Source organism: Lepidothrix coronata, unplaced genomic scaffold (assembly GCF_001604755.1).
Source record: "Lepidothrix coronata isolate B3197 unplaced genomic scaffold, Lepidothrix_coronata-1.0 Scaffold7, whole genome shotgun sequence".
NCBI lineage: Eukaryota > Metazoa > Chordata > Aves > Passeriformes > Pipridae > Lepidothrix > Lepidothrix coronata.
The window spans coordinates 2,555,239-2,578,753 of NW_016690187.1; the positions used below are offsets into that span (position 1 = coordinate 2,555,239).

General features: G+C 40.1%; 2 protein-coding genes across 4 annotated transcripts; one reads left to right on the forward strand and one right to left on the reverse strand.

Moving 5' to 3' along the window:
- Positions 1-401: 401 nt before the first annotated feature.
- On the reverse strand, positions 402-9,989 carry TYW5 (tRNA-yW synthesizing protein 5). 3 transcript variants are annotated; one of them, XM_017838966.1, is made up of 8 exons: positions 9,132-9,261; positions 8,125-8,279; positions 5,068-5,137; positions 4,166-4,210; positions 3,525-3,662; positions 2,503-2,590; positions 1,940-2,056; positions 402-768 (listed from the first exon to the last, which is right to left on the reverse strand). In XM_017838966.1, exons 1-8 carry the CDS (start codon positions 9,216-9,218, stop codon positions 512-514), a joined length of 957 nt encoding a protein of 318 aa, XP_017694455.1. In that variant the 5' UTR covers positions 9,219-9,261; the 3' UTR covers positions 402-511. The 3 variants fall into 3 exon arrangements, with proteins under 3 accessions (XP_017694455.1, XP_017694463.1, XP_017694471.1); XM_017838974.1 differs by lacking the exon at positions 9,132-9,261 and adding an exon at positions 8,913-9,062; XM_017838982.1 differs by lacking the exon at positions 402-768 and adding an exon at positions 777-1,622 and having other exon boundaries at positions 9,132-9,989.
- Positions 9,990-10,063: 74 nt separating this feature from the next.
- CUNH2orf47 (chromosome unknown C2orf47 homolog) lies at positions 10,064-19,376 on the forward strand. Its single transcript, XM_017838319.1, has 5 exons — positions 10,064-10,375; positions 12,294-12,365; positions 14,125-14,251; positions 15,234-15,384; positions 17,171-19,376. The coding sequence occupies exons 1-5, from the start codon at positions 10,064-10,066 to the stop codon at positions 17,247-17,249; spliced, it is 741 nt and encodes a 246-aa protein (XP_017693808.1). The 3' UTR covers positions 17,250-19,376.
- Positions 19,377-23,515: the final 4,139 nt, after the last annotated feature.

Consider the following 23,515-nt stretch of genomic DNA (forward strand, 5'->3'; position numbering starts at 1 on the left):
ATACCCACTCTCAGTCTCACTACAAGGGGGAGAAGAAACTCCCCACACTTATTCTCAGGTTATTACTCAAAAAGAAACCTTGACCATTACAGCCACCAACAATGGCTTTCCTAGACTTCCTCAGAAACCACTATGGCTTTCCTAAACTTTCATGAGGTCAGACTCAAGAAGACGTGCAGTTAGTTGTAAGCATACACGCTGTCAGCCCAGACACCAGGACTTCTGGTCAGAAAAATTTAAGTAGAACATTCCAAACCAGTACAGTTATAAATGCAGGCACTGCAAATGTGTATATCACTGTAGAAAAGGGACTACTGCCAGATCAAGCAAACTCTGTACTCACTACACATGATAAAAACAAGAAAAAAAATGTACAAGATCAACTTCGTTATAGATGAATATTTACCAACAGTTTTTATTGGTCTCAAAATGTATGTACACATGGACAGTTTCCACATTGACATACAATTTTCTACTTGCACAGAAGCTTGCTGAATTACAATGTGTTATTTTATCCATAGTCATTCCTATAGGCTTTTTCTTGGATGCGTAACACCATTCTCCGAGCATAAAAATCCCTGTATTCCTCAGGTAGTTCTTCAAGTGTTTTCAAGGCCCTGTCCAAGATCTGTATAGCTCTAGAGGCTGCCATGGGATCTTTATTTCCATAAGTGTCTGTCTTATCATAGGATTCAGCGGGAAGGTGTTTCCAAAAGACATTCAGGGCCACTCCAAATTCCTCAGAAATTACATTGTGGAACCACAAAGCTGCAGAAAGAAGAATGTCTAAAATAAAAATTACTATCCAAAACTTCCATGTGACTCATAACAAGTGTCAGAATTGCCCAAACTAAACCTAGTTGAGGAAGAGCCTCAACTACCATATTTTTTGTTTATTTATTAATATTCATCCCTGAATATATTGCATTGTACCAAAGTTAAGAAGTTCCTCAAGATGTTTACGTCAATCCATAACTTCACATGAAAGCAACACTTGCTGAAGTATAGAGATACTCAAAGGTAAGCAAATGATAAGCATGTGTGGGATGAAGGTAAGACTTTGTCAGCAACCTGGAATGCGTATCACTCAAAAAAGATGCTTTTTGAGAAAAGTGTGTGGTTATTATGGAGAAGTCAGGAGCAGCCCCTCTTCTGAACCTGCTAACACAGCAACAGTGTGACACACCATTATCTAAGTGTAACCAAAAGTTTCTTTAGGAAGAGAAACAAATGGTAAGTTCAAAATTAAGTAACAAGTCCGAGGCTAAGAAACTATTTTAGAATAACTTCCTAAAAACCTACTGCCTTTTTGTTTACTGACCTGTTTACATTGCCCAGATAATATAAAAGTGACAGAGTAAGTATCTGCCGCAATCTCATGAAGAGTTAAAATAAAATCAGAAACAAGTAGGAGTAGTTCAATAGGAGTAATTCAAATGCTTTTCCCTGATTACCAGAATTTGTCATCTCAGCCCAGGAAGGAGCTTTCTGTTTTCTGCTTGTTCAGAAAAGTGATAAGGACTTGTCTTTCCATTCCCCAGAGAGGATTAGAAATTTCTAGAAGGTCCAGTAACTCTACCATCCAAAATCCTCACCAGATCACACGCCCCACAGTGCCAGAGCTACAGAACAGAAATGGTACTTTACTCAAATCTTGTCACTGGTAAACTCAAGTCACTGAAGTAATTTCAGATTTCACAAGGTGATTTTATTATATTAATCTACTAAGACACAAATTCATAAGCACAAAGTTTAAACTTGAGGAACAGTAAGATTTGTAGGTAGATATAATAATAGCTTTTATCAGAGTAATTGTACAGTGGGAAGTAGAAAAGTTGCCAACACTTCTCACAGAACACTTAAACATAGAAATGCTTTAGTAACCTCTTACCATCTCTAGAAATGAAAATGCCACGTTCAGGAACCATTTGTTACTTACCTGGAATAAATAACACATCTCCAGCTTCCAGAAGACATTGATAGCGCTTGGCTTTCACAAAAAGGGGATATTTCTCCATGTCTGGGTTATCCACATCCAGCACCTCTGATTTAGTACCTAGGAAAATTTTCAGTGAATAAATATTCTTACTCTTCCAACAGTAACAAAGCATCATCACATTGCTGGAAATGGCAGTTCTTGAATCAAATTTAATACTGGTTTATTGTGCTGTAAGTCTTCTAAAAAACAGGGAAACCTGATGGCAGTGTTGTCTACATTTGTCTTGTGACTGCAACCTTATTAACATTAAAAAACACTTCTCCTGACATTTAAAACACTATTTTGAGCCCAGACAGAACACTGTACTCCTCCAGTTAGCTGCTGAAAACAATCACGCAAAGCTGCTGTTCTCAGCTCTGACTAAAGCCAACAGGATTAGAGTTAAGGGAACAAATTACTTTTTTTATATCAAGTCCTATGTTAGTGACTATTTTCTACAGTGCAACTGCCACAAGGCAGCTAAGATCACCAAACTCTGACCTAGATACCTATGACATGCATACCTGATAAATATAAATATGGTGCATCTCGAGGACTGTACAAAACAACTCGTTTTTTCCCTGTGACTTGGATTAAGAAGTTATCCATTACCTGGAATAAGCATAATAAGAGAGATGTCAGCCAAAAGTTAAGAGTGATTATATAGGATTAAGCTAATTAATTATTAGCTTAAAAGAGGGAATTATTAAAACCTTCCCATGTTAAGAGTTAGCTACAAGAGCTTCCACATAGAGTTAATTAAAAAAACTTAAAATTTTGAGTAACTTTATCCCCTTGACTGCACTCTTGACAAATAGTGTGTCTGGAGACACAGTATTGCTTTCCAACTATCTTGTGTTTTTCCTGAAACCAAGAATCAAGTTCTTCCATCTTAAAACACAAAGCCATACCATATTTTAGACACATAAACCACCAAGATATAATACAAAATATATTATGGATTCCTTTTCTCTTTCAATGTTGCCCTTACTTCATTTTTTTGACTCACTTTCTATTGATAAGGATCCTTTTTCCTAATTATAAGGCAAAAACTATTTTTCTTATAAGTAAATTTATTCAGAATTCACTGCACAATGTTATAAGAAAATCTTATTTGGAATCTATCGCATTGCAGCCACAAATTACTACAATCATTGTACAACTGGCAATGTGTTGTACAATTGGATTTTATTCTAATATGGCCATTAGAATAAAAAAAAAAAGAATGTAATGTTGAAGACAAAAATGTTGAAAGTTACTGTGTTTCAGATTTTTAACTGAAACTCAAAACAGTAAAAAAAAGAACACAATAAAACGTCATTTAATCTCACAAATATGGAATTAGACATAAACCCAGTTAAGATATTATGCCCACACAATACATCTATTTAAAATTCACTGTACCACTGAATGTGATTCATTTCACTATTTCAAAAAATGTGAAGTCTGTTATGATTCTCTGATCTTTGTCAGAGATTTGCACCTTATTATCTCAACTCTGTAATGCCATCTGCAACATTTTATGCTAAACCCGTGTATTACCTACATCATAATGTGTCCATAACTGTAATCCAGCTGAGCTGATGCGGAAGACACTAGAGAAGAACTGTTCCTTCTCAAAATACTCTGGAATTTGAACATCTTTTGCCAAAACAGGAAACTGCTTCCTGATATCTGCAATGTCCTGAAACAGAAGGACAATAACTCTTAGAGAACCACATATGCACATTTAAATGAGGGAGCACTTCACTATCTTTTCCCATCATATGAAACATGGGGCTGGAACTTCAGTATTGGTGAATACCCGAACACAGCAACGCTCTTCAGCAATGACTCGCTCAGTGATACTAACAAGAACAGCCAGAGAGCTGCTTTGAACTGCTAGAAATCACACTGAAAAAGCAAGAGATCGGCAGAAATCCTTTTATATTAGTTTACAACAAAAGCTAAAGAAAGGGAGGTTAGCCATGTATTCTTCAGTGATCAGCTAAGCTCTCATATAACAGCAACTAGTTCAGACACTTAGATTTAAATATTCTGACCTAAATCCAGTCAGATTCACAAACCAAGTGACCCTAAGTAAGTTGTGTGTCTGTGTTACACACCCAGCAGACGACAATGGGCTTTAAAAAAATATTCCTAAACTGCATCTTTACAATATAGGAACTGTAATCTCCAATAACTCACCTTCCTAGCATCTTCACCCACTGATCGCAAATAGTACTTTTCATCCTGAAGAGAACACAAAAAGAGAATTGGTTTTGGTTTTTTTAGTAAGAAATGCAAACACTTAAACAAAGAGCCTGTATTTTCTCATTAATTAATGCAGAGCTTCATTAAAATATGGTACAAATAAATGGCATCTACAAATTCAGCTGCTTTGTTATACTGCCTTTACTCTACTGATCCCTACTGTTCATCTCAAGAAATGGGAAAATACGTTAACTGAGAGCAGAAGAGTAAAAGGGGGGAGACTTGTCAACTGCTTCAGCATTGCTGTTACTGAACAGCCTCAAAGCAAATGCAGATTATATTTTAAGTTCCTCAGAACACTGATGCAGGCAGTTATTTTAATTGGCTTCAAAACTTACAGCATTCTATGTAGCACAGAAAGTAAAAAGCATGTCTACATTCAAAACTGTTTGCTTCCTAATCACAGCTACCTGAAACATCCCTAGCTTGAACATTGATATGTAAAGATAGCCACACATGTGCTACTTACAAATCATGTCACAAAAAAATCTGGATTTGTATTTTGATAGCAGATGTAATCAAACTCTAAAATATCTTCATGACATTTTCTTGCGAAACACGCAAATGATACAGTTGTTATTTTAAAACAAGGTTTGATTTCTAAATTTTAGACTGGAATTTTTAGTCATGTATGCAGTTTTTGTTAACAGAAACTGGCTGGTTGAAGTTAACCACACCAGGCACATACAAAACAACTCACATTTTTTCCCTTGGCTCCAAGCCGCAAAAAAGTTACATCTAAGATCAAGTAAACTTTTAAATTACAATTCATCATTTTCCTTTCCATATACCGGCAAAATAACTGACAGAAGAAACTGTGACACCAAAGAAATTACCTCAGAAAGAAAGTACTCCTGGTGGTTGACTTCAGCTGCTCTTCGTACAAATACATCAAAAGGCAGAGTTCTGAAATATAAATATTTAAATTTATACCATGAATCAATGTAACAACTCATGGTGTAAATGCCTGGTTTATAATAAGCTCCATATAAAAGTAAGACCATATAAAGTAAGACATAAGATGGAATGTACTGCTCTTTTACTTTTTTAACTTAACATGGTGACTAATCAGTGTTTGCAGCAGATATTTGAAGAGTTCTATTGAGATAGAAATCCTACACTTAAAAACTTCTCCACTTCAGTAAATTGTAAATATCCAAACAGAATCCTGTAATTGCTGAGGCTGGAAGACACCTCTGGAGATCCTCCATTCCAACCCCCTTGCCAAAAGCAGGATCAACTACAGCAGCTTGCCCAGGACAGCATCCAGTGTGGTTTTGCACATTTCCAAGGATGGACTCTCCATAAGCTCTCTAGGCAACCTGTTTCATTTGTTCCATTGTTTGACCACCCTTGCAGTAAAAGATGGGGGAAGTGTGTTCAATAGATTAACAGAATTTGCTGTATTTCATCTTGTGCCCATTGCCCCTTGTCCTGTCACCATGAACCAGGAGAAGAATAGAGCTCCATCTTTACTCCCTCCATCAACTATTTATACACTTTGGAAAGATCCCCTCTTGAGCTTAGGAGTTCTGAATGCTTTGAGTCATAGCTGAAATTTCTTTCCAGTCAAATTAAGACTCAAACTGTGACCAAAGCCTGGGAATACTTGCTTAGACTGTTTCTATAAGTGTGTAATTTTTAGACTTGTTTACTGTACATTTTCATAAATTTGCAGAAAAGTTCAGCATCAAGAAAACTACTGCAGGGAACATACACATGTTTATATCTATGCATTTTCTGCTAAGAATTTGTGCATGAACACAGATAACTATCTTCATCTGTAGATCTATAAAATTTATTTCAGTTATCTGAGGTTTTTTTTAAATATGTGCTTCTCCAGCTAAGCAAAACACAGCATTTTTTATATTTTCAAGTGTTTCTTTAAACTTTTACTAAACCTAACTTAAGAAGATTCAAAAGGAATCACTGGGCATCAGAGCTGGTCCCTCTGAGGTCAACACAAGTGTTACATATTTATTTAGATAATGGAAGCTTTTCATACAGATTACAGATTTTGGTATCAGTTGACAGCTGAATGGCAAACCAAGCACAAGCAGTAATGGGACGTGTTCACTGTTACTAATATTATGAGTTCAATGTTACATTTACTCATCTCAGCATCTCACATTAGTAATTAGTGGATAATAAATTATTGAATATAAATACCACATTTCAGAACAACCTCCCAGTACCCAAGGTTAAGAAGAAACTACCCTCAAGCAAAATTTTTCTTGATCCTGTTATCCCTTCTACCAGAATGTGAACATTCATCAGACAGTACTTAGAGCAATTCTCTAAACTTTAGGCTTCTTTGTAACAGGCAAATACAACCACTGAAGTCAATGGAAAACCAAACAAGAACCAATGCTCTGACTTCAGCTAGACTGTTGTATCATGCCCATTTACATTTGCTACTGAAGAAAGTGAGAGTACAGCTCCACGACAGCTTAAACTGATGCATGCTGGTGCTGCCACAGCTCTGTCCTTGCTGTCTACCCTTATCACCCCATCTCCTCCCCTACAGCAGCACTGGCACTCATCTGACCTCACAGTGAACCTGCTTGCAAAGCTAAAACAGCAGAAAAACATTCAGACTTCTGCAGCACATCACAACCTGGCTGAATGAGTTCCAGAACCAACGCAAAGACAGGGGTAGGAGCATGCAACTTACAACAGGACTGCAGTACTACTCACATGCATCAGTTTAAACTCGTAGAACTGCATGTTAAGTCCTCAGTGTTTCTGTTGTTTTGGTACTATTCTCCCTTCAGATTAGAATGAGGGGCTTGCTATGGAAAGGGTCAAAGCTTCCTGAATTTCAAGCGAAATAGGTGGAAGTCCTGACACCTGCTATACTGAAGCACCACCAGAGACTCCATATGGCTGTCTACAAACCTGCTAAAACTAACACACCAGGTTAACTAGATGTGAACTCACAGTAAGAGAGATTAATTAAAAAAAAAACAACAACAACAAAACAAAATAGAGCATGGAAAATAAAATACAGAGATAAGGCAAAGTCATTCAAGTACAACCTAACCTTTAAGATTCAAAAGTTCATTATGCAGGGAACAGAATGTACTATAATTGTTATGTGCTTTTCCCCCTAGAAAAACAGGCTCCACTCAAAGACTTGTAGCTTGTTTACACTTATAGTGTATGCTTTCACCTGCTTAAAAGTTTAACAGACTGAACACATCCAGTTCCCACCTGGGGTAAACAAACAAGAGCTAAAATAAAGGCATTTGCCCTTGAAAACCAAGAGGAACTTCAGAGGAGAGCAAGGTGTTTTGTGACCTGCATCAAGGTTAAAGAGCTGGTGAAATGTGCGGTATCCAGTAGTTCTAACATTCTGAGAACTGCACATCCTAACTTTGAAAGGAGCTTGGCCTTAATTAGCTACACCCCTCCTAGAGTGGAATACCCTGCCTGCCACACACCAGCATTCAAAGAGGTCCAGGCACATGTTGAGGCAGAAACTACCACTATTCAGTAACACTGAAAACAGACCATGTAAGTAGAATAAAATAGCATATCATCCAGTATCAAGGGTGTCTTGGTTTGCTTTTTTCATTAATGGCAGCAACTGCCAGGCTCAAATTTCTTAGAGGAATGCTCTGTCAAAATACCTTTTTAACACTACTCCATGACATCTCTTTTAAGGTGCTGTTTGGGCCCTCATTTCATCCTCATAGTGTTAAATTCAGGGCATAAAGATATTTGTAGAATGAATACAAGAGGGAGAAATCAAGGACAGCACTTCAATACATAATTTAACGTTTTCACTAACTATCTTCATATTCTCACCCTCAGCTTCAGGCAGATGCACTGTATGTCTGCAAGTTACAAGCACATGCCTTTAAAACACAGGAGGCCTTGGAGTGCAGTACCTATACACAAAGTTCTTACTGAGGAAATCCATCTGTGGCACTGTGGAAACATGAATCTTTACTTCTTTAGATCCTTCAGCTTGGCTCAAGTAATCTACTGTCCATTTGGTTGTGCAAGGGCCCAGTTCCATTCCTGTCAGAACTACTGGCTTTCTCTAAGGAACAAAACAAAAAGAAATGTCAATGATGAAATGATCATAGCATCCAGTGGAAAAAAATTCAGAATTAATTTTTCAAGGTACGTCCATGCAAACAAGTCAGTTGAATGCCAGGACCCACTACTCAAGGTCACAACTTATCTGTTCACAAGCAATGTGAATCAGAACGATGCATGTTAAAACAAAATGCAGTACATTATAGGACTGTGTCTCTATTAACTAAATCATTTTTCCTAATGGGGTAAGGAAAGATATGCAGAGGCAAAAACAGTTTTAACCCGCACTTTGTGCTGGGGCCAACGAGGAATCTAGCCAGACTAAGAAACAGATTTAATCATTCTAGCCAGAGCTTAGCAGAAAAGTTGCAAAAGACCACAGAGTTAAGGTGCAGACTGAGCTGTGGTGGTGCTCTGTGTTCTCATGAGAGAAGCTCTTGCCACCACTATACGGGTTCCTTCCTGCTGACAACCACGAACAGGTTTGATCCAGGGTACATAAAAAAAATCAGCAGAAAGACACTTCTGCTTTGAATTGGGACCTCGGGAGGGGAAAAAAATGGAACAGAGACGACAAAGCAACAAAACCAGCGATCACACTTTTTTTAACCACTGCCAAAGGAAACGGACTCACAGAGATCGGCCGTCGGAGCTTGCCAGCAGCTCAGACAGGATTTGCCTGTAGAAGCTCCTTGCTCCTAAACTCCCACTCAACTCGCTGGATCACGGCACCTCTCCGGGAGCACAGAAACCCAAACCCTGCGGTTTGCCTGCACCAGATGTGCCCGTAGGGAGTCACCGGACACCTCCTGCCTTGCCCGGTGTCCCCGGGCAGCCCCAGCCCGCTCCGTACCCGCGGGTAGATGTCCCGCAGGAACCGCTCCCGCGTCACCCCGTCCAGCCGCTCCACCGCCACCGCCGGCTGCTCCCGCCGCTCCATGGCCTGCTGCTCCCGCCGCTCCAGCTCCAGCGCCTCCCGCTCCCGCCGCTCCATAACCGCCGGTGACCCGTGTCCGTCCCGCCGCTTCCCCCGGAAAGCAGAGCCCGCGCAGGAGCGTTCCCGGCTTCTCCCTCTGAGCAAGGGATGGGAGCCCGCGGGTCACAGAATCACGGAATTTTCGGGGTTGGAAGGGACCTGTGGAGATCATTTAGTCCAACCCCCTTGCCAAGGCAGGGTCACCGGAGCAGGTGGCACAGGAACTCGTCCAGGTGGGTCTTGAATGTCTCCAGACAGGCTGCTCCCTGGGCAGCCTGTTCCAGTTCTCTGCCACCCTCAGCGTAAGGAAGTTCTTCCTCATGTTGAGGCGAAACTTCTTGTGTGTTAGTTTGTGTTTAAGTTTATGGCCATTGCTTCTTGTCCTGTCACTGGGCACCACCGGAAAGTCCGGCACTGTCCTCTCGGCACCCACCTTTGAGATATTTATATGCATTAATGAATCACCTCTCAGTCTTCTGTAGACTAAACAAGCCCAGCTCACGCATTCTCTCCTCATATGAGAGATGGTCCAGACCCCTCATCGTCTTTGGCACCTCCGCTGGACCCTCTCCAGTAGGTCCTTGTCCCTTTAGTACCGAGGAGCCCAGGACCGGACACCGCACTCCAGCCGTGGTCTCGCTAGGGCCGAGCGGAGGGGACGCCCCCCTTCTCCGGAGGTGTCCCGCGGTGACGGGGTGACCGCAGCCCCCGTCCCAGCGCGGCGGGAGCCGCCGTTCGCCTCGGGAGGTCCCCGCGCGGCGCCGGAACCGGCGGCGGGCTGTGTTTCCGCGGGGCGGGGCAGGCCCAGCATGGCGCTGCGCTGTGCGGCCCCGGGCCGTGTCCGCTGGCTGGCGCGGGCACTGGCGGGCCCCCCTCGGCTCCTGCCGCCGCCCGCCGCCGCCACGGCCCCGCTGGGGCCCGCCCGGCTCCCCCCGCCCCGGCCCAGCGCCCGGTTCGCCAGCACCGCCGGGCCCGGCCCCGAGGGCCCGCAGCGGCGCGTTGTGGTGGTGAGGATCACCAGCCCCATCGCCTGGCTCCGCACCCGCTTCTACTACCTGCTCATCCGCCTCTACTTCGATCAGGAGTTCAGCGTCGAGGAGTTCACGCGGGGGGCCAAGCAGGTGAGCGGGGCCTCGGGAGGGCAGAGCGGCCGGCCTGGGGGGAAAGGACCCGCTGAGCCTCCCCGGGGCCTGGCGGTGCCCGCGTTTTGTTTCATGGAATCACAGAATCCATTAGGTTGGAAAAGAGCTCTGAGATCATCACAGAATGGGTCAGGGTGGAAGGGACCAAAGTGGATCATGTCGTCCAACCTCCCTCCTCTTGCAGGATCATCCCAGAGCACCTTGCTCAGAATTGCATCCAGACGGTCCTTGAATATCCCCAGTGAGGGAGACTCCACAACCTCTCCTGGCAGCCTGTTCCAGTGCTCAGTCACCTGCACAGTAAAGTTCTTCCTCATGTTCTGGTGGAACTTCTGGGCATCAATTTCTGCCTGTTGCCTCTTGTCCTATTTCTTGGCACCACCAAGAAGAGCCTGGAACCATCCTCTTGGCACCCCCCTTTAGATATTTATACATGTTAATGAGGTCCCCTCTCGGTCATCTCTTCATGAGGCTGAACAGGCCTGATTCCATCAGCCTTTCCTTGTAAGAGATCCTTAAGTCCATCCTCAGTGGGTCCATCCTCAGTGTTGGACCCACTCCAGGAGCTCCATGTCTCTCTTGTACATTGAATCCAACCTGTGACCGATCACAACCTTGTCAACTAGGCCATGGCATCCAGTCTTTCCCTGAACACCCCCAGGGACGGTGACTCCACCACCTCCCTGGGCAGCCCATTCCAATGTCTAACAACCCTTTCTGTGAAGAAATTTCTCCCGATGTCCAACCTGATGTCATGTGTGGATATTGTAGTACCTGTGTGCTCCAAAATGTAAAATAGATGGAGTTCCCCACTGCTGGCTCCAAGCACCACATTTGGGGGGGAGTGATATAAGCTAAGATGTGCTTTTCTTTAGGAATTTCTTGTTTTCTTTTCCCAGATTCCACAATTAAATTGAGCTGATTTAGCAATTCCCCAAAATAGCATGAAGGACGATGCTTCCAAACATTACAGAGACTTTAAGGGGAAATGTATATCAGCAGGTTTTCCTGAAATGATAAAGCTTAGGGAGACACAAAGCTGATATATATGCTTGTTTCTCCAAATTTTGAACCAAGTAAGCTTTGTCAACAGAATGTGTCAAAGAGGTAATGATCTCAAAGCTCATCATGTAAAAATGACAGTTATCTGCTGTGAAACTTCCAGTTTTTATATTTACTTTGAACAAAAAAAAAAAAAAAAGCTCAAAACAACACATAATGTTAAAATGATTAATATCAATTCAAGAGAGAAAAAAACATCACAACCTGTACCAAATTATTTGCCATGTGTGCAGAACCCCCTGTTTTATCTTGTCCTAGTTTGGTTTGTTTTTACTTGCTGTAGAGTCCTAAACACAACATCCTTTGCAAGACCACTAATTGAATATGTAGAGACATTATTGTATGTAAATATACCTGCAAAATTGAGGGGGGAAAAGGGGGTTTGCTTCCTGAAGTTCAGACACTAAACCAGATTTCTAAAGAAAATTTCTAAATTGAAGCTTCAGTTTTGACTGAAACCAGAAGATGAGTTGAAAAAGAGGGCAGGGGAACAAAATATTTACAGGGAAAGACACAGACTGTTTGAATTATCAAAAAGAGTAAATACTGATACAGAGTACTGCAATGCTTTTTTTGTTTTAGTAAGCTATGCATTCTGTTACCTAATATGAAAAGATTTGATGCTTTAAATGAGAGATTGGAAAGAAACCTTACGATTTTATCTGTTCATGAAATCACTTTTTTAATGCTTACATTTTAATGGTGATACCTTCTGCAGATACTGAAATCTTAAATCATGGAATATTTGGGTACCTTGTCACGTAATGATGGATTAGTCTGAAAAATAAGCCAACCTAGTGTTACTTGTTCATGTATATATTTTTTTTTTTGGTAGGCCTTTTCTGTTGTTTCAAAGCTGCTGTCTCAGCGTAAACTTGACCTGCTGGATGAACTTGTGTCACCAGAGGTAAGTGCTTTCCATCTCCTGTTCTAGCAACTGATTTTCCATTGTGAAGTAACATGCATTTGACCTGTCATTACCTATAAGTACTGCCAGTGGTTTAATTTGGGAAAACCAATGTATCACAGAACAGGCCAATTGTTTGTCCTGCAGCTTTTTTTATGTTTAATTTCAAGGCATGAAACTTAATTTAAGTTAATTTAATTTACTGTATTTAAAGTACATTTTGGCCATTGAGCATAAGGACCAAATGCCAAAAAGATTACTGGTGTACCAGGAAGGATTGAAAGACAGCGGGTTCTGGATGGCAGGTGGAATTGTGAGTCTCCAGGTGTAGGCAGGCAGCTGAAGCTTCTGTGCACCAGAATTCAGATGAAGAAAGGAAGGGTTTTGTGCTCATCCCTGCTGCACTGATGTGTTCCCACTCCCACACAGATCATACAGCCAATTACTGATTTGGGCTGAAAGGCCTCAGTCTTGTGTCGTGGTGTCAGGGGTATGACTGACCTGGTTAAATATCAGTGCTGTGTTTTCTGTGTTTTTATGAATTTTTAATTGCTGAAGTTGTCTTGGCCTTCCCAGGGCATGGAGGTGGCAGATGCATCAGAGTGAAGTGGAGGAGATACTCCAGGTCTCTGTCTGCCGTGTTACAGGATGTCAGCGTGGCCTGCCCTATTGCCACCCATGCCTTTGCAGCAAAAACTCTGGTGCTGTTCTAGTGCATCCCCTCTGAACAGTCTTGCCTCCTCTCTCTGAACAGAGATAGCAATAAAATGTGAGTTTGTTTCTTGCTGTTGTTTTCAAAGAGCATCTCCTCTGCTTCCTCTTGAAAGAACTCCCTCTGGTCATCTTAAATTTTTCAGGTTTTACCTGGATCCAGAGACCTCAGGTAACCTGATGATGTAGCAGATGAGGCTGTGATACCACACTACTTCATTGTTTCTTTGACCAATGAATTTTGTATCTGAAAAATGGACTAGAAACCAATATCTTCTAGTGAAGATTGCCTCTTGCTTCTGTGTAACCTCTGTATTTGTTTGTTGTTCAGAAATGGCAAATCAAGTTAGGGCAAAAACTGAGTATTACTGAAAAATACATGCTGCACAGTTTCATCTTTTCTTGTGACTTGACTTTCTCATGTAGTGTTTGAGGTGTGCAGTTTGTGCACCACGCCATTTTTCTACTTAGCACAGTAATGTAGGTTGTAAGACACTCAGATACTTTGAGTGTGAATGTGGGATGGAACTTAATTCCCAGAGCAATGATTTTGCAGTCTTTTCTGTTTTGCAAGTGTTTAAGCTTTTTTTGAAGGCAATGTGGATCACAAAATGGCAAAGAAAAACTTGGTGGCAATGAAACTGATTTTCAATGAAATTTGTAAAAGATAACTAAGAAATAATTGAACCAAAAGCTTAGGAACCTACACATAGTGAGAAATCATCAGTGAGAACGCAGAGCGTGTGACTGTGGAAGCTTAACTGGTGTTTTCTGTGGTTATGTGCCTTGCAATGCAGCTACTCTTTTGACAGTACCTTTTCTAAGCATTTTTTAAGATACTTGTTTTCCATTGGTTTTGAGCAGTAAATGAGTCTTCAGTGCTGCTGAATGAGGGTTAGGAGTGCCCAGACCTCCCAGTGCTTTTCACTTCCGCTGTGGTGTATGTTGCACAAATATTTTAGCAATACAGCTCATTTTATTAACTGCAGTAGAAAAAGATTGTTACTTCAATTTCCTAATGAAAAACTGACAGTTTTTCTGAATTTAGGTACTTCAGGTGCTGAAGGAAAAGATTTCTTTGCTCCCTGACAGCCACAGGGATGCTTTAGCAGCTGACATTGATTCAATCATGTACACAACAGAAGGAGATGTTCGCATTTACTATGATGATGATGGTATGTTTAGAATCCTAAAACATTTCAGCAATGAGCAGTTTTATTTCCTGGTGTCCCACTAAGCAGGTGTTTTCCTTGCAGATGTGTTTTTGAGTACTGTTTCCCTTTCCTTGTTTTTTTGTTTGTAGCTCATCTGTATGTAATTTCTTGATTTCCTTTTAAACCAGAAACAAGAGTTTATTGTTAATATGTCATGGTACTGTTCGTTTAGGTTTTGCTTATTCCTCTTCTTTTGTACAGAATTTTATGTTGTTAGTCCTCAGCAATCTGAAACCACTTAAAACCAATTTTTCTACTATATACTGAAAGCTGTTTGCTTCAACAACGAAAATACATCCTCCAAGAAGAATAATGAAGGCTGGATAATGAAATCAATTTTGCTGTTCTAGTCTTTTTTTCGTATAATGTATTTTGTTCTACGGCTCCCTGACTGTTTTTATTAAGCTAGTGATGAGCTCAAACAAGTTTTTCTTTTGGTTGGATACCAACATTAAGTGTTCTGTTCCTTATCAGACACAGTTGAGATTATTTGTATTCCAACCATGGGGCTTCCATTGAGCACTTCAAGTTGAAATTAAAAGTCAGACCCAATGAGCTTTTTTACTGATTTGGGAGATAGGCATTATTATTTTCCTCTTAGATTGTTCCTGAGTTTGTACTACTCTATGTACTTTTGTCATATCAGTAGTTAGTTCTGGACCTTGTGGGAACCAGCTTTTTGTCACACAATTTCATAATATGCAATGTCACACCACACTCATGCTAAAATACATACTTTTCTACTGAGTATTTTTATTGTTGCCAAACAGCATGAATATGGCACTTAATAGCTTTATCAGTTATTATTCTATCCTGTATTCTTTATGGCTGAAGTCAGCTGCCCTTCTAGAGTCTCACTAGAATATATGCTAGGTAGCAAATAGGAGTATTTGACCAATGAGAAACATGAGATCTAACTCGTGCTTTGATTTATTTCCAACAGGAAGAAAGTTTGTTAGCATCCTGATGTGTTTCTGGTATCTGAATGGTGCTAATCTACCTGATGAAGTACCAGGTGGAGCCAAAGTTTTTCAGATTGTGTTTGGAGATGAAAGCACAAAAGAAAAAAAACATCTTTTAACAGCAAACTATGAGTAAGTTTACTTGTCCTTTTTTTTCCCCACGTACGTGTGCTGGCTGTGTGGTAAGCAGTTGGGGAACTGTAGGCATTCACACTGTGCCAGTGCAGAACCTGGTGTGGTTTAATTTACCTTGATTCTAAAGTAAGTTCATTCTCATCCAGCTTTCCAGTTTTGATTTTAGGGCCAAATTTTTTAAATACCCCTCAAAGTCGTTATGTTATTACCTGAGTTTCTGAGTTGACATTAATGGGAACTCTTTCTCTATCAGGAAGAGAAGTATTTGGAGCACTGAGTGAGGTTTCTGATCCTTTCCTATACTGCTCCTGCAGCTTTCAGGAAATAGGCCAGTTCTTGTTTTGCATTTCTTGTAGCTCAGCTAACAGCAGTGCAGTCAAGCCAAGCAGTAAAGTGTAGTGCTGTCGACTTGTCACTTCCCCACAGAAGTCAGAACTGCAATTAGCTGAAAAAGTAGCTCATGAAAGAGGAAATTATTTAGCCAAATACTTTCTGCAGAAAGGCAGAACAAAGGAAGCATCACCTGGTATTCAAATAATTCATGCCACTGATCCAAGCCTTCAAAGCACACATTAGGTAGATGGATTTTTCACAGGAATGCTTGTAAGTAATGTCTGTGTTGGTGTACTGATGTCAGAGCAGTGCAGAAAATATATGCACAGTTGGCAAAATGTACTGAAAATAAGATTCTCAGAAGTTGGGAGAAGCGACGATTTTTGTGTGAGAAATGCAATATGGTCAATGATTTACTCCCACATTTGAAATTGAAAGTATGGGGTCTACTTGATGAGGAGCTCTGAAGCAAAGGTAACACTCATGAGGACAGCAATGCTTTTTGCCTGAATGGATTTTTGTGGATCCATCCCTTAGCTGAATTCAGCATCTTCCTTAGAGTTAGAGGCTTCTGAGGTTCCATTAACCTTAAGAGCCTTCCCTTAAAGCTTAAATATCTTCCCAATCCCCAGCAGAGAGATCTTTGGAAGTATGTGTTCCTTAACCTAAACACAAATGGGCAAAGACACTACAAGCCTTGGAAGCCCAGTGTTAAGTATTTGGATGTCTGAAGAAGACAGTTTGCAGGCGTGGATTTGCATATAATTGCAAAGCAATAATGTTATACTGCTCTTGTCTGTGATATGCAAGTTATTTAGGAGCATGAATATTCAGCTTGAAGCTTAGGCTTATCTTTAGATGACAAGCAGTCAAAGCTGACATGCTCAGAGAGGAAGTCATTAATGACTACAAAAGGCACTTTAAAAATAGGAGTGGAGATTTTCATTTTCTTGTTGACAACTCTGGAGTTTTCTTTCAGGGAGATTCAGTGCTACTGTTAACTTGATCTTTGATGTAGTTCTCAAAATACATTACTCTTTAGAGTATAGTTCAGTAAAAATGAAAATTTTCAAGTAGAATGTGTAGCATGTGATTTCCTTTCTCAATGCAATTACCATCCCATTAAATGAAACCCTTTATTGACAGATGAAGATCTGCCACAAAGCTTTATTCATAGTTACTGCTGTGAAAACCCTTGATATCTGGGCCTCTACTGTGGCTGATCCTGTATGTGGGATCTGAACCAAAACACTCTGAAGTCAGTGATTTTGTTTCTTGTCATAGAAATAATTTTAATCTTCCATTTTGGGGAGTAAGCACTAGAGTCTAAGTAGCTGTTACAGGAATAACTCTGAAGTAAAATCTTTTGTCATGATTTCTTGTTGTATTAGTAGCTCTATAAGATTAGTAAGTTTTAACAGCCCTTCATTTACTTTCTTTCCTTTTCCAGGTTCCAAAGAGAATTTACAGAAGGAGCAAAACCAGACTGGACAATTACACGGATTGAACATCCAAGGCTATTAGAATAAATGCTTTCTACAGCCTTTTTATGTACCATTGTAAATGTTCTGATGTAACAAGTATCAGGGGGTTTGGGGTCTCTTTTTTTCCTTTCTTGCCCTTTCCTCCAAAAGATAGATGAATTTTGTATGTTTGATTCTCAAAAATTTTTTCTGAAACATTCATTGTGCTGCAGTATTCCAATAAAGCCTTTTCCCTGGAACAGGCTAGTACAAATTTAATTGGCTCCAATACTCATCCAAGATATTTAGGCAGAGCAGTTTCACCCTGGCAGGTGTTATGGGTATGTTGACTTACATTCTGAGAAGAGATGGTACTGTTTGAAGATAAACAACGCTTTAATGGCTGATGGCTCTTCTGAGTTACTTTCCTATGTTTCTTTTTTCCCTTAGGGACTGTACAATATATAACTGAATAATATGCAAGATGAAATAGAGGTAGATGGACTTCTTAGATTGTCTAGCCTCAGCAGTTCATTTTGAGGTAATCTTGCTTTTGAATATGTTTTGAGATTAAGAAAGTTAGAGCCATTATCAGTATTTGCTACAGGATTGGAGTAAAAAAAAAGCTTCTAGCATTGCACTGGGAAAATACAACCAAGAGATATGTGTGTTTTGAAAAATTAAAAAAAAAAATTCCTTTCAATTCAATAACATATAGGCAATTCCAAGTTTAGAGGTTTATGAAATAAAAATCAGTTAAACCCATGAATTTAAGAGAGGACCTGACAGTTAAGGTAAATGAAGTCCTCTGTTTGAAATGCGTGTTAAAGAAATGAACAAATCCTTAAAATTAGATGTTGCAACTGAACAACTCAGCTTATCTCTGGTTTCTGGAACATGAGAATCCTGGTGTAAGTAGCTTGAGGCTTTTTTATGTGAATCAACTGGAGAACATTGTAACAGGTTTCTTCATCCCTTATATCAACTTCAAATATAAAGCTAACTTTCTACACAGGCATGCTGTAGACATTCGTGTAGTGTTTTGAAAGTATAAAGTATAATTACTGTGATTCACAGTAGTTGTGATTGAAAGGTATAAATTAAATTTTCCATAGTTCAGCTCTTTTGATCCAGTGATTTAATGAGGGGGACATTTAAATCTTATCAAAAAGTTTTTAATGTCAAATCTTGGAAAAATAATTATGCTACTTTGTCCTGCCTTAGCAGCAGCAGACTGGCCTTATAATGCAGAATTTGTGATTTGTCCTCTGGACAAAGTTTACTGATGACAGAGTGCCTTGTCCTCAGGGGAGGAGCAGAATTCTGTATATATACCCATTGTGTTTGCAGTCAGCCTGGAAAAGTTTGAGACAAAGCAAAAAATGTTTATTATTCTGTGGGCCATTTGCTCCATGGTGGGATGTCCAGTTTGGCCACTGAATGATGTGCTGCAAGAAGCTGCAATCAGACTTATTTGGGTCTGTAACAGACCCAAATAACAAGTAACAAGAGACAAAGCAGAACACTAGTGAAATGTGCAGATGCACTTCTGAAAGAAGTCATTATGATGGAGCAAAATAAGAAAAAAGCCACTGAAGCAGTCTTTATATTCAGGAGTGTCTGCTTTCGTGTTTAAATAACATAGATCTATTCAGAAATACTGGTATATCTTAGATTTTAATTCAGGTTACTTTATTAGTGTCTTTTTTGTGCGATTGGATGTATCAAAATGAGAGTCTCTGTCATGGCTGATGAAGAATTACCCTTTTACTACTGAGTGCTCCATTTTTGGTTGCAAAGGCAAAATAGACCCTTCTGTATGACTGATAATGAAATTTGTTTGTTTTGTTCACTATAAAATTGTGACTTGATACAAACATGCTCCAAGTTGATAACACAGTTTTGCTGCAGAAGATGTAACTGAAAATTTACATGCACTGCTTTATTATTTTGAAGTTGTGTATCTTGTGCACTGGGGCCAGAGAGGGCAGCGCTTGGATGTTTGTGGGTTTTTCCACCTCTGAGCTTCATCTAAAAAATCGTCCTGGAGACTGCAAATCTCCATCAGATGCAGAACTACTCGTGGCCTTATTGCACCGTAAATGAATCAGAAAGGCACATAAATTACTAAGCTTACTGTATTGGAAAGTGGTCTTCTCCCACAGTGAATAAAACTGGTGGAATCAAACTGAATTTAGAGTCTAATACTGGTTTCAGAAGAAAAAACGCCACCATCACTCCACCCCAAAGAACCACCACATACTACCCCAAACCCAACTTGTAAGTAACAGGCAACTGTACGGCTTGGAGGACATTGAAGTTTATAGGAAGGTTTGACTCCTTTTTACCTGCCATCCATAAATTCTGTGTCATAAGTGTGATCTTCATAGCAATTAATCAGACTGAAGTGGATGTCCCTGAAGGGGTATTGTCATCTTATGGCATCCGTGTTTTCTCTCATGGAAGTACTTTTCTTCTGTGTCGTCTGTTCAGGCAAAACGGGAACTTCTGGTTTCCATGTTGCCATCCAAAAGTAACAATAAAAAATGTATTTAGTTTCTTCAAGTGAATATATTTCTATATGCTGTCAAGGCTGTCCCAAATTCCTATGGCAAAAGGGATGAATAAAAGGTTAAGTTTGCTTCATCTCAGTCTAGACAAAGATAGAGAGAATATTGTCTTTTAATTTTGGGATTTCCAGTCCTGCCATTCAAACACTTTACCCTAAAAATCATAATGATAACTTTAATGTTCAGAATTATAAAAATGAGCTAAAGGAATTGTTTCATGATTTGGGAATAATGATGCCCAGCAGGGAACAGTAGAATGGTGTGGAGATCCCAGATTTTCCTATTATTTGTCTCAGACATCACCTGGGAAATAACAGTGTGTAAGGATTTATGTGTGCCTGATTTCCCTCTCATCTCATTGCCTCGCTTGCATTTCTGTTGCTTATGTGGGAGGACAAGTACAATTGTAATTATGGTGTGTAGCCTGTAAATCCCCATACATGACCATCTAAAATATTTGCAGTTTTAGCCTACAAATGTCTTCATTCAGACCCCATTAATTCTTGAAAACTGTGTTACCAGGCTTGGTAGTGATTTTTAAGGTAAAATTCATATCTGTTAGCAACACTGATATTTCTCATTCATTTTACACAGAACTGTAAGGTCACACAAGGTGTCTGGACTGCACTTCAGCTGGGGATGGAAATTCAAAGTACCACATTCTTCTCCCCTGTGAGAAATCATGTTTGTTTAGGTTCATGTGGAGCTTGGGAAGCCTTAATTTTTCATTTGTTCATCTGAAACTGTGGTCATGTTTAATGACTCCTGACAGCTGCCTAGCACAATTTCAATGCATGTGCCTAAATCTTAACAAGCACTAATTAAATCTGGCCAACAAAATCCCTATTAATTTGCACACCCCACTCACCAGTAGATGGCCTTGGCCACAAAGCAATTGTGGCTGGAAAGAGACTGGCATTAATGAGAGTGCTAGCGAGGTAAAAAATAAAATGGTAGAGGCATTGAATGCTATTTAAATTATTTAGACTTGTCTTACTGAAAAGTCTTGATATTTTTACTGGCTTTCATCCTGAGTCAGCAATAGTGTCTTGTGTTCTTTCTGCAGCACCTGCCCATTTTAAAGTGGCAATTTATCAGTGTTCTTAATATGGGAAAGATTCATTGTCTGTGTGAATTCACACAGGCACCTCTGTGCCTGACAGTAGGAAAGCTTATTTTTATATTGATATTTTAAAATATATTTATCATGTTGATTGTGGTTCCTTTCTCTCCTGTCCCAGCATTGCCTGATTACTTCAGGGGGCACATTCAACTTTTTCCAGGGTTTAAGGTGTGTTCAAGCCTGACCTTACCATCACTTCAGGTTATATTTAGTAGTAAAAGTTGTGTTTGTCACAGTAGCCATCATCCTCCTTCAAAACTTCACAACTCCTGGGGTTTTTTTTTTGTCCTGTAGTTAAACTTGATCTCTGTCCTGTGTGCTTCACTGGCTGCCTTTGAGATTCCTTGCAGGCTGTAGTCACATGATGGCTCACAGCTTAAAATAAGGTGGGATACAAGTGTGTATAGTGGGAAGTGTTTCTAGTTTCATTCTTCCCTCCTCCATGGGTGTGATAGTTGATCTCTAAGCACTGGACCAGGTGTGGCCACAGGAAGAGGTATTTAGTGGTTAAAAAAGAAAGCATTGGCTACACAGCTGTGCTTTTGTTCTTCTAAGGGAAAGGCAGCTGGGGCAAATGGAGTTGCACAGTGAGTCATAGGGGTTCCCCTCCTTGTCTTTTATCTTCATTTTCCATTGCTAATGTGCTAGTCTTTTGGATTTTTACAGTCCTGCCATTTAGGATGGAGGTTAAGTAAGTCTTATGTGAATCTACGGCACTGTTGAAAAGACCCCGTTAATCACAGTGCTTTCTCTCAGGTGTATTTTGTCTGATTTCAGTGATGTGTCCTTTTCTTGAAATGTGGTTCTCCTACTGAAGTTGATAGGGAAACTGTCATGCATTTTAATGGGAGCAGACTGCAACTTTTTTGTTGCCTTTGAAGTTACTCCATCAGAAATAGAGGGAAGCTAAAATTAGACATGCTGTAGCTTCTTGAGTGCCATTTCATCCCTCCTGTGGCTGCCACAGAACAAGGCTTTTGATAGTGAGCTTGGTACTGTAGTGCTAAGGGAGGCACTAAGATGGAAAGGAGCAGGACAGCAAAGCAAAGTGCAGAGAAGATGGCATTTCACCAAGGATGCAGCTCTTTGCCTTAAGGACATGGGCTGTTTGGAAACAAGTGGTGATGTGACTTGAATGTTCCTCTAAACTATATTTTGCAGTTGACAGTAACCTTTTACATAAAACACTCTACTTCTGCTCAGGTTTGTGTATGGGGAAAAAAAATCTGAGTTTCCAGGATTAGAAGTGAAGTCCCACCTTAAGTTTGCAGAGATTTCATAATGTGACTGGGGAGGGATGGAAGAGGCTGCCTGGGTAAATCAGAGCAACTAACAGGCTGTTTCTGTCTTATACTGATTAGCAACTGGCACATCCCTAGAAATTGGGAATGAAAAAAGGGGAGGGGGAAATGCCTTGATAATCCCTCTCTTCTTAACTTTCTGGAACCACTTGGCAAGTGCAGCATCCATAATGTAAGTCCCAGCTGCCAAGTCTGGGAGCAGAAGTTTCAGTGGTGCAATTAGATTAAGTGGGTACCTCGTTACAGCCCAGGATCTGTCAGAACATCGGTTTCTGTGCTTGCTGGTGACGTTGATGTTGTTTGAGGACCTTCATGTTTCTTATCTGCAGTACAGCCAAACAAGGTCATTACTAGTGATGTTATTTTTTTGTAATGTTTGTTTCGTGAGAACTGATGAATATAAATAATGCTTTTGGGGGATATTTTTTATATACTTTTGGAGGGAACAAGATTGAGGGTCTGCAATATAAAGTGACACACAAGCTAGTGAAAATGAATTTTTATAGTCTAGAACTCATGTCATGCAAGGTGTTGACCACTTAAACTTCTACCCTAATCACACCAGCAGTGATTAGATCTTCACCTAAGTCATGAAGAGGTCTCCTTGTATTGGCAGCTGCCTGAAATCTCTCATTTCTGTATGCTCAAAGTACATATATTATTAAAATCTGTAATGAGCTTAGTCACGTACTTTGTCCTTTTTAATTATCAGTGGGGTCATTGCCCCTTAGGTCTACCTCAGGCTCAGCTCCCTATAGCAGAATCTTCTGAGCTGTTAGCATGTTTCCTACTTTTTTGTCATTAGTGTCATTTAGTCACTTTTTTTTTTCTGAGATAAGAGATGTTTTTCATAAGGTAGAACAATAGAGGGATTGCTGATCCTCTGGGTGTGGTGTGCCTTGTTGGTTGGTATAGGAATCCTTTAAGGGCTTCTGCTGAAGTGTGCTCTCAGAAGGCATCGTTTCTGCTGTTATAGTTCAGTCTCTGTGTGATTTCCATCTTTCTGTCCAGCCCTCTGTCTAAGAAAGTAGTAAAACATTGGTAGGAGTACTTGGAAAGATGGTAGAATTATCGTCGCTTGAATTGTAAACTATTAGGTGGTGTATCTACTTAAAAGTTTCAGAAGCAAATCTACAGATCATATGCTGAGTCTGAATTTGTATCGCCTTCATTAAAATAGTAATTATAAGAAAGTCTTAGGCAGCATGATTTTTTCTGTTGTTCATGTTGTTCTGTCATGGTTTTCTTTGTATTTTGGTTTTTTATTCTATCTTAAACACCAGCAGTTAGTCAAGGATAAAGAAAGTGTTCCATTGCTAAGAGATAGTATAGACATCT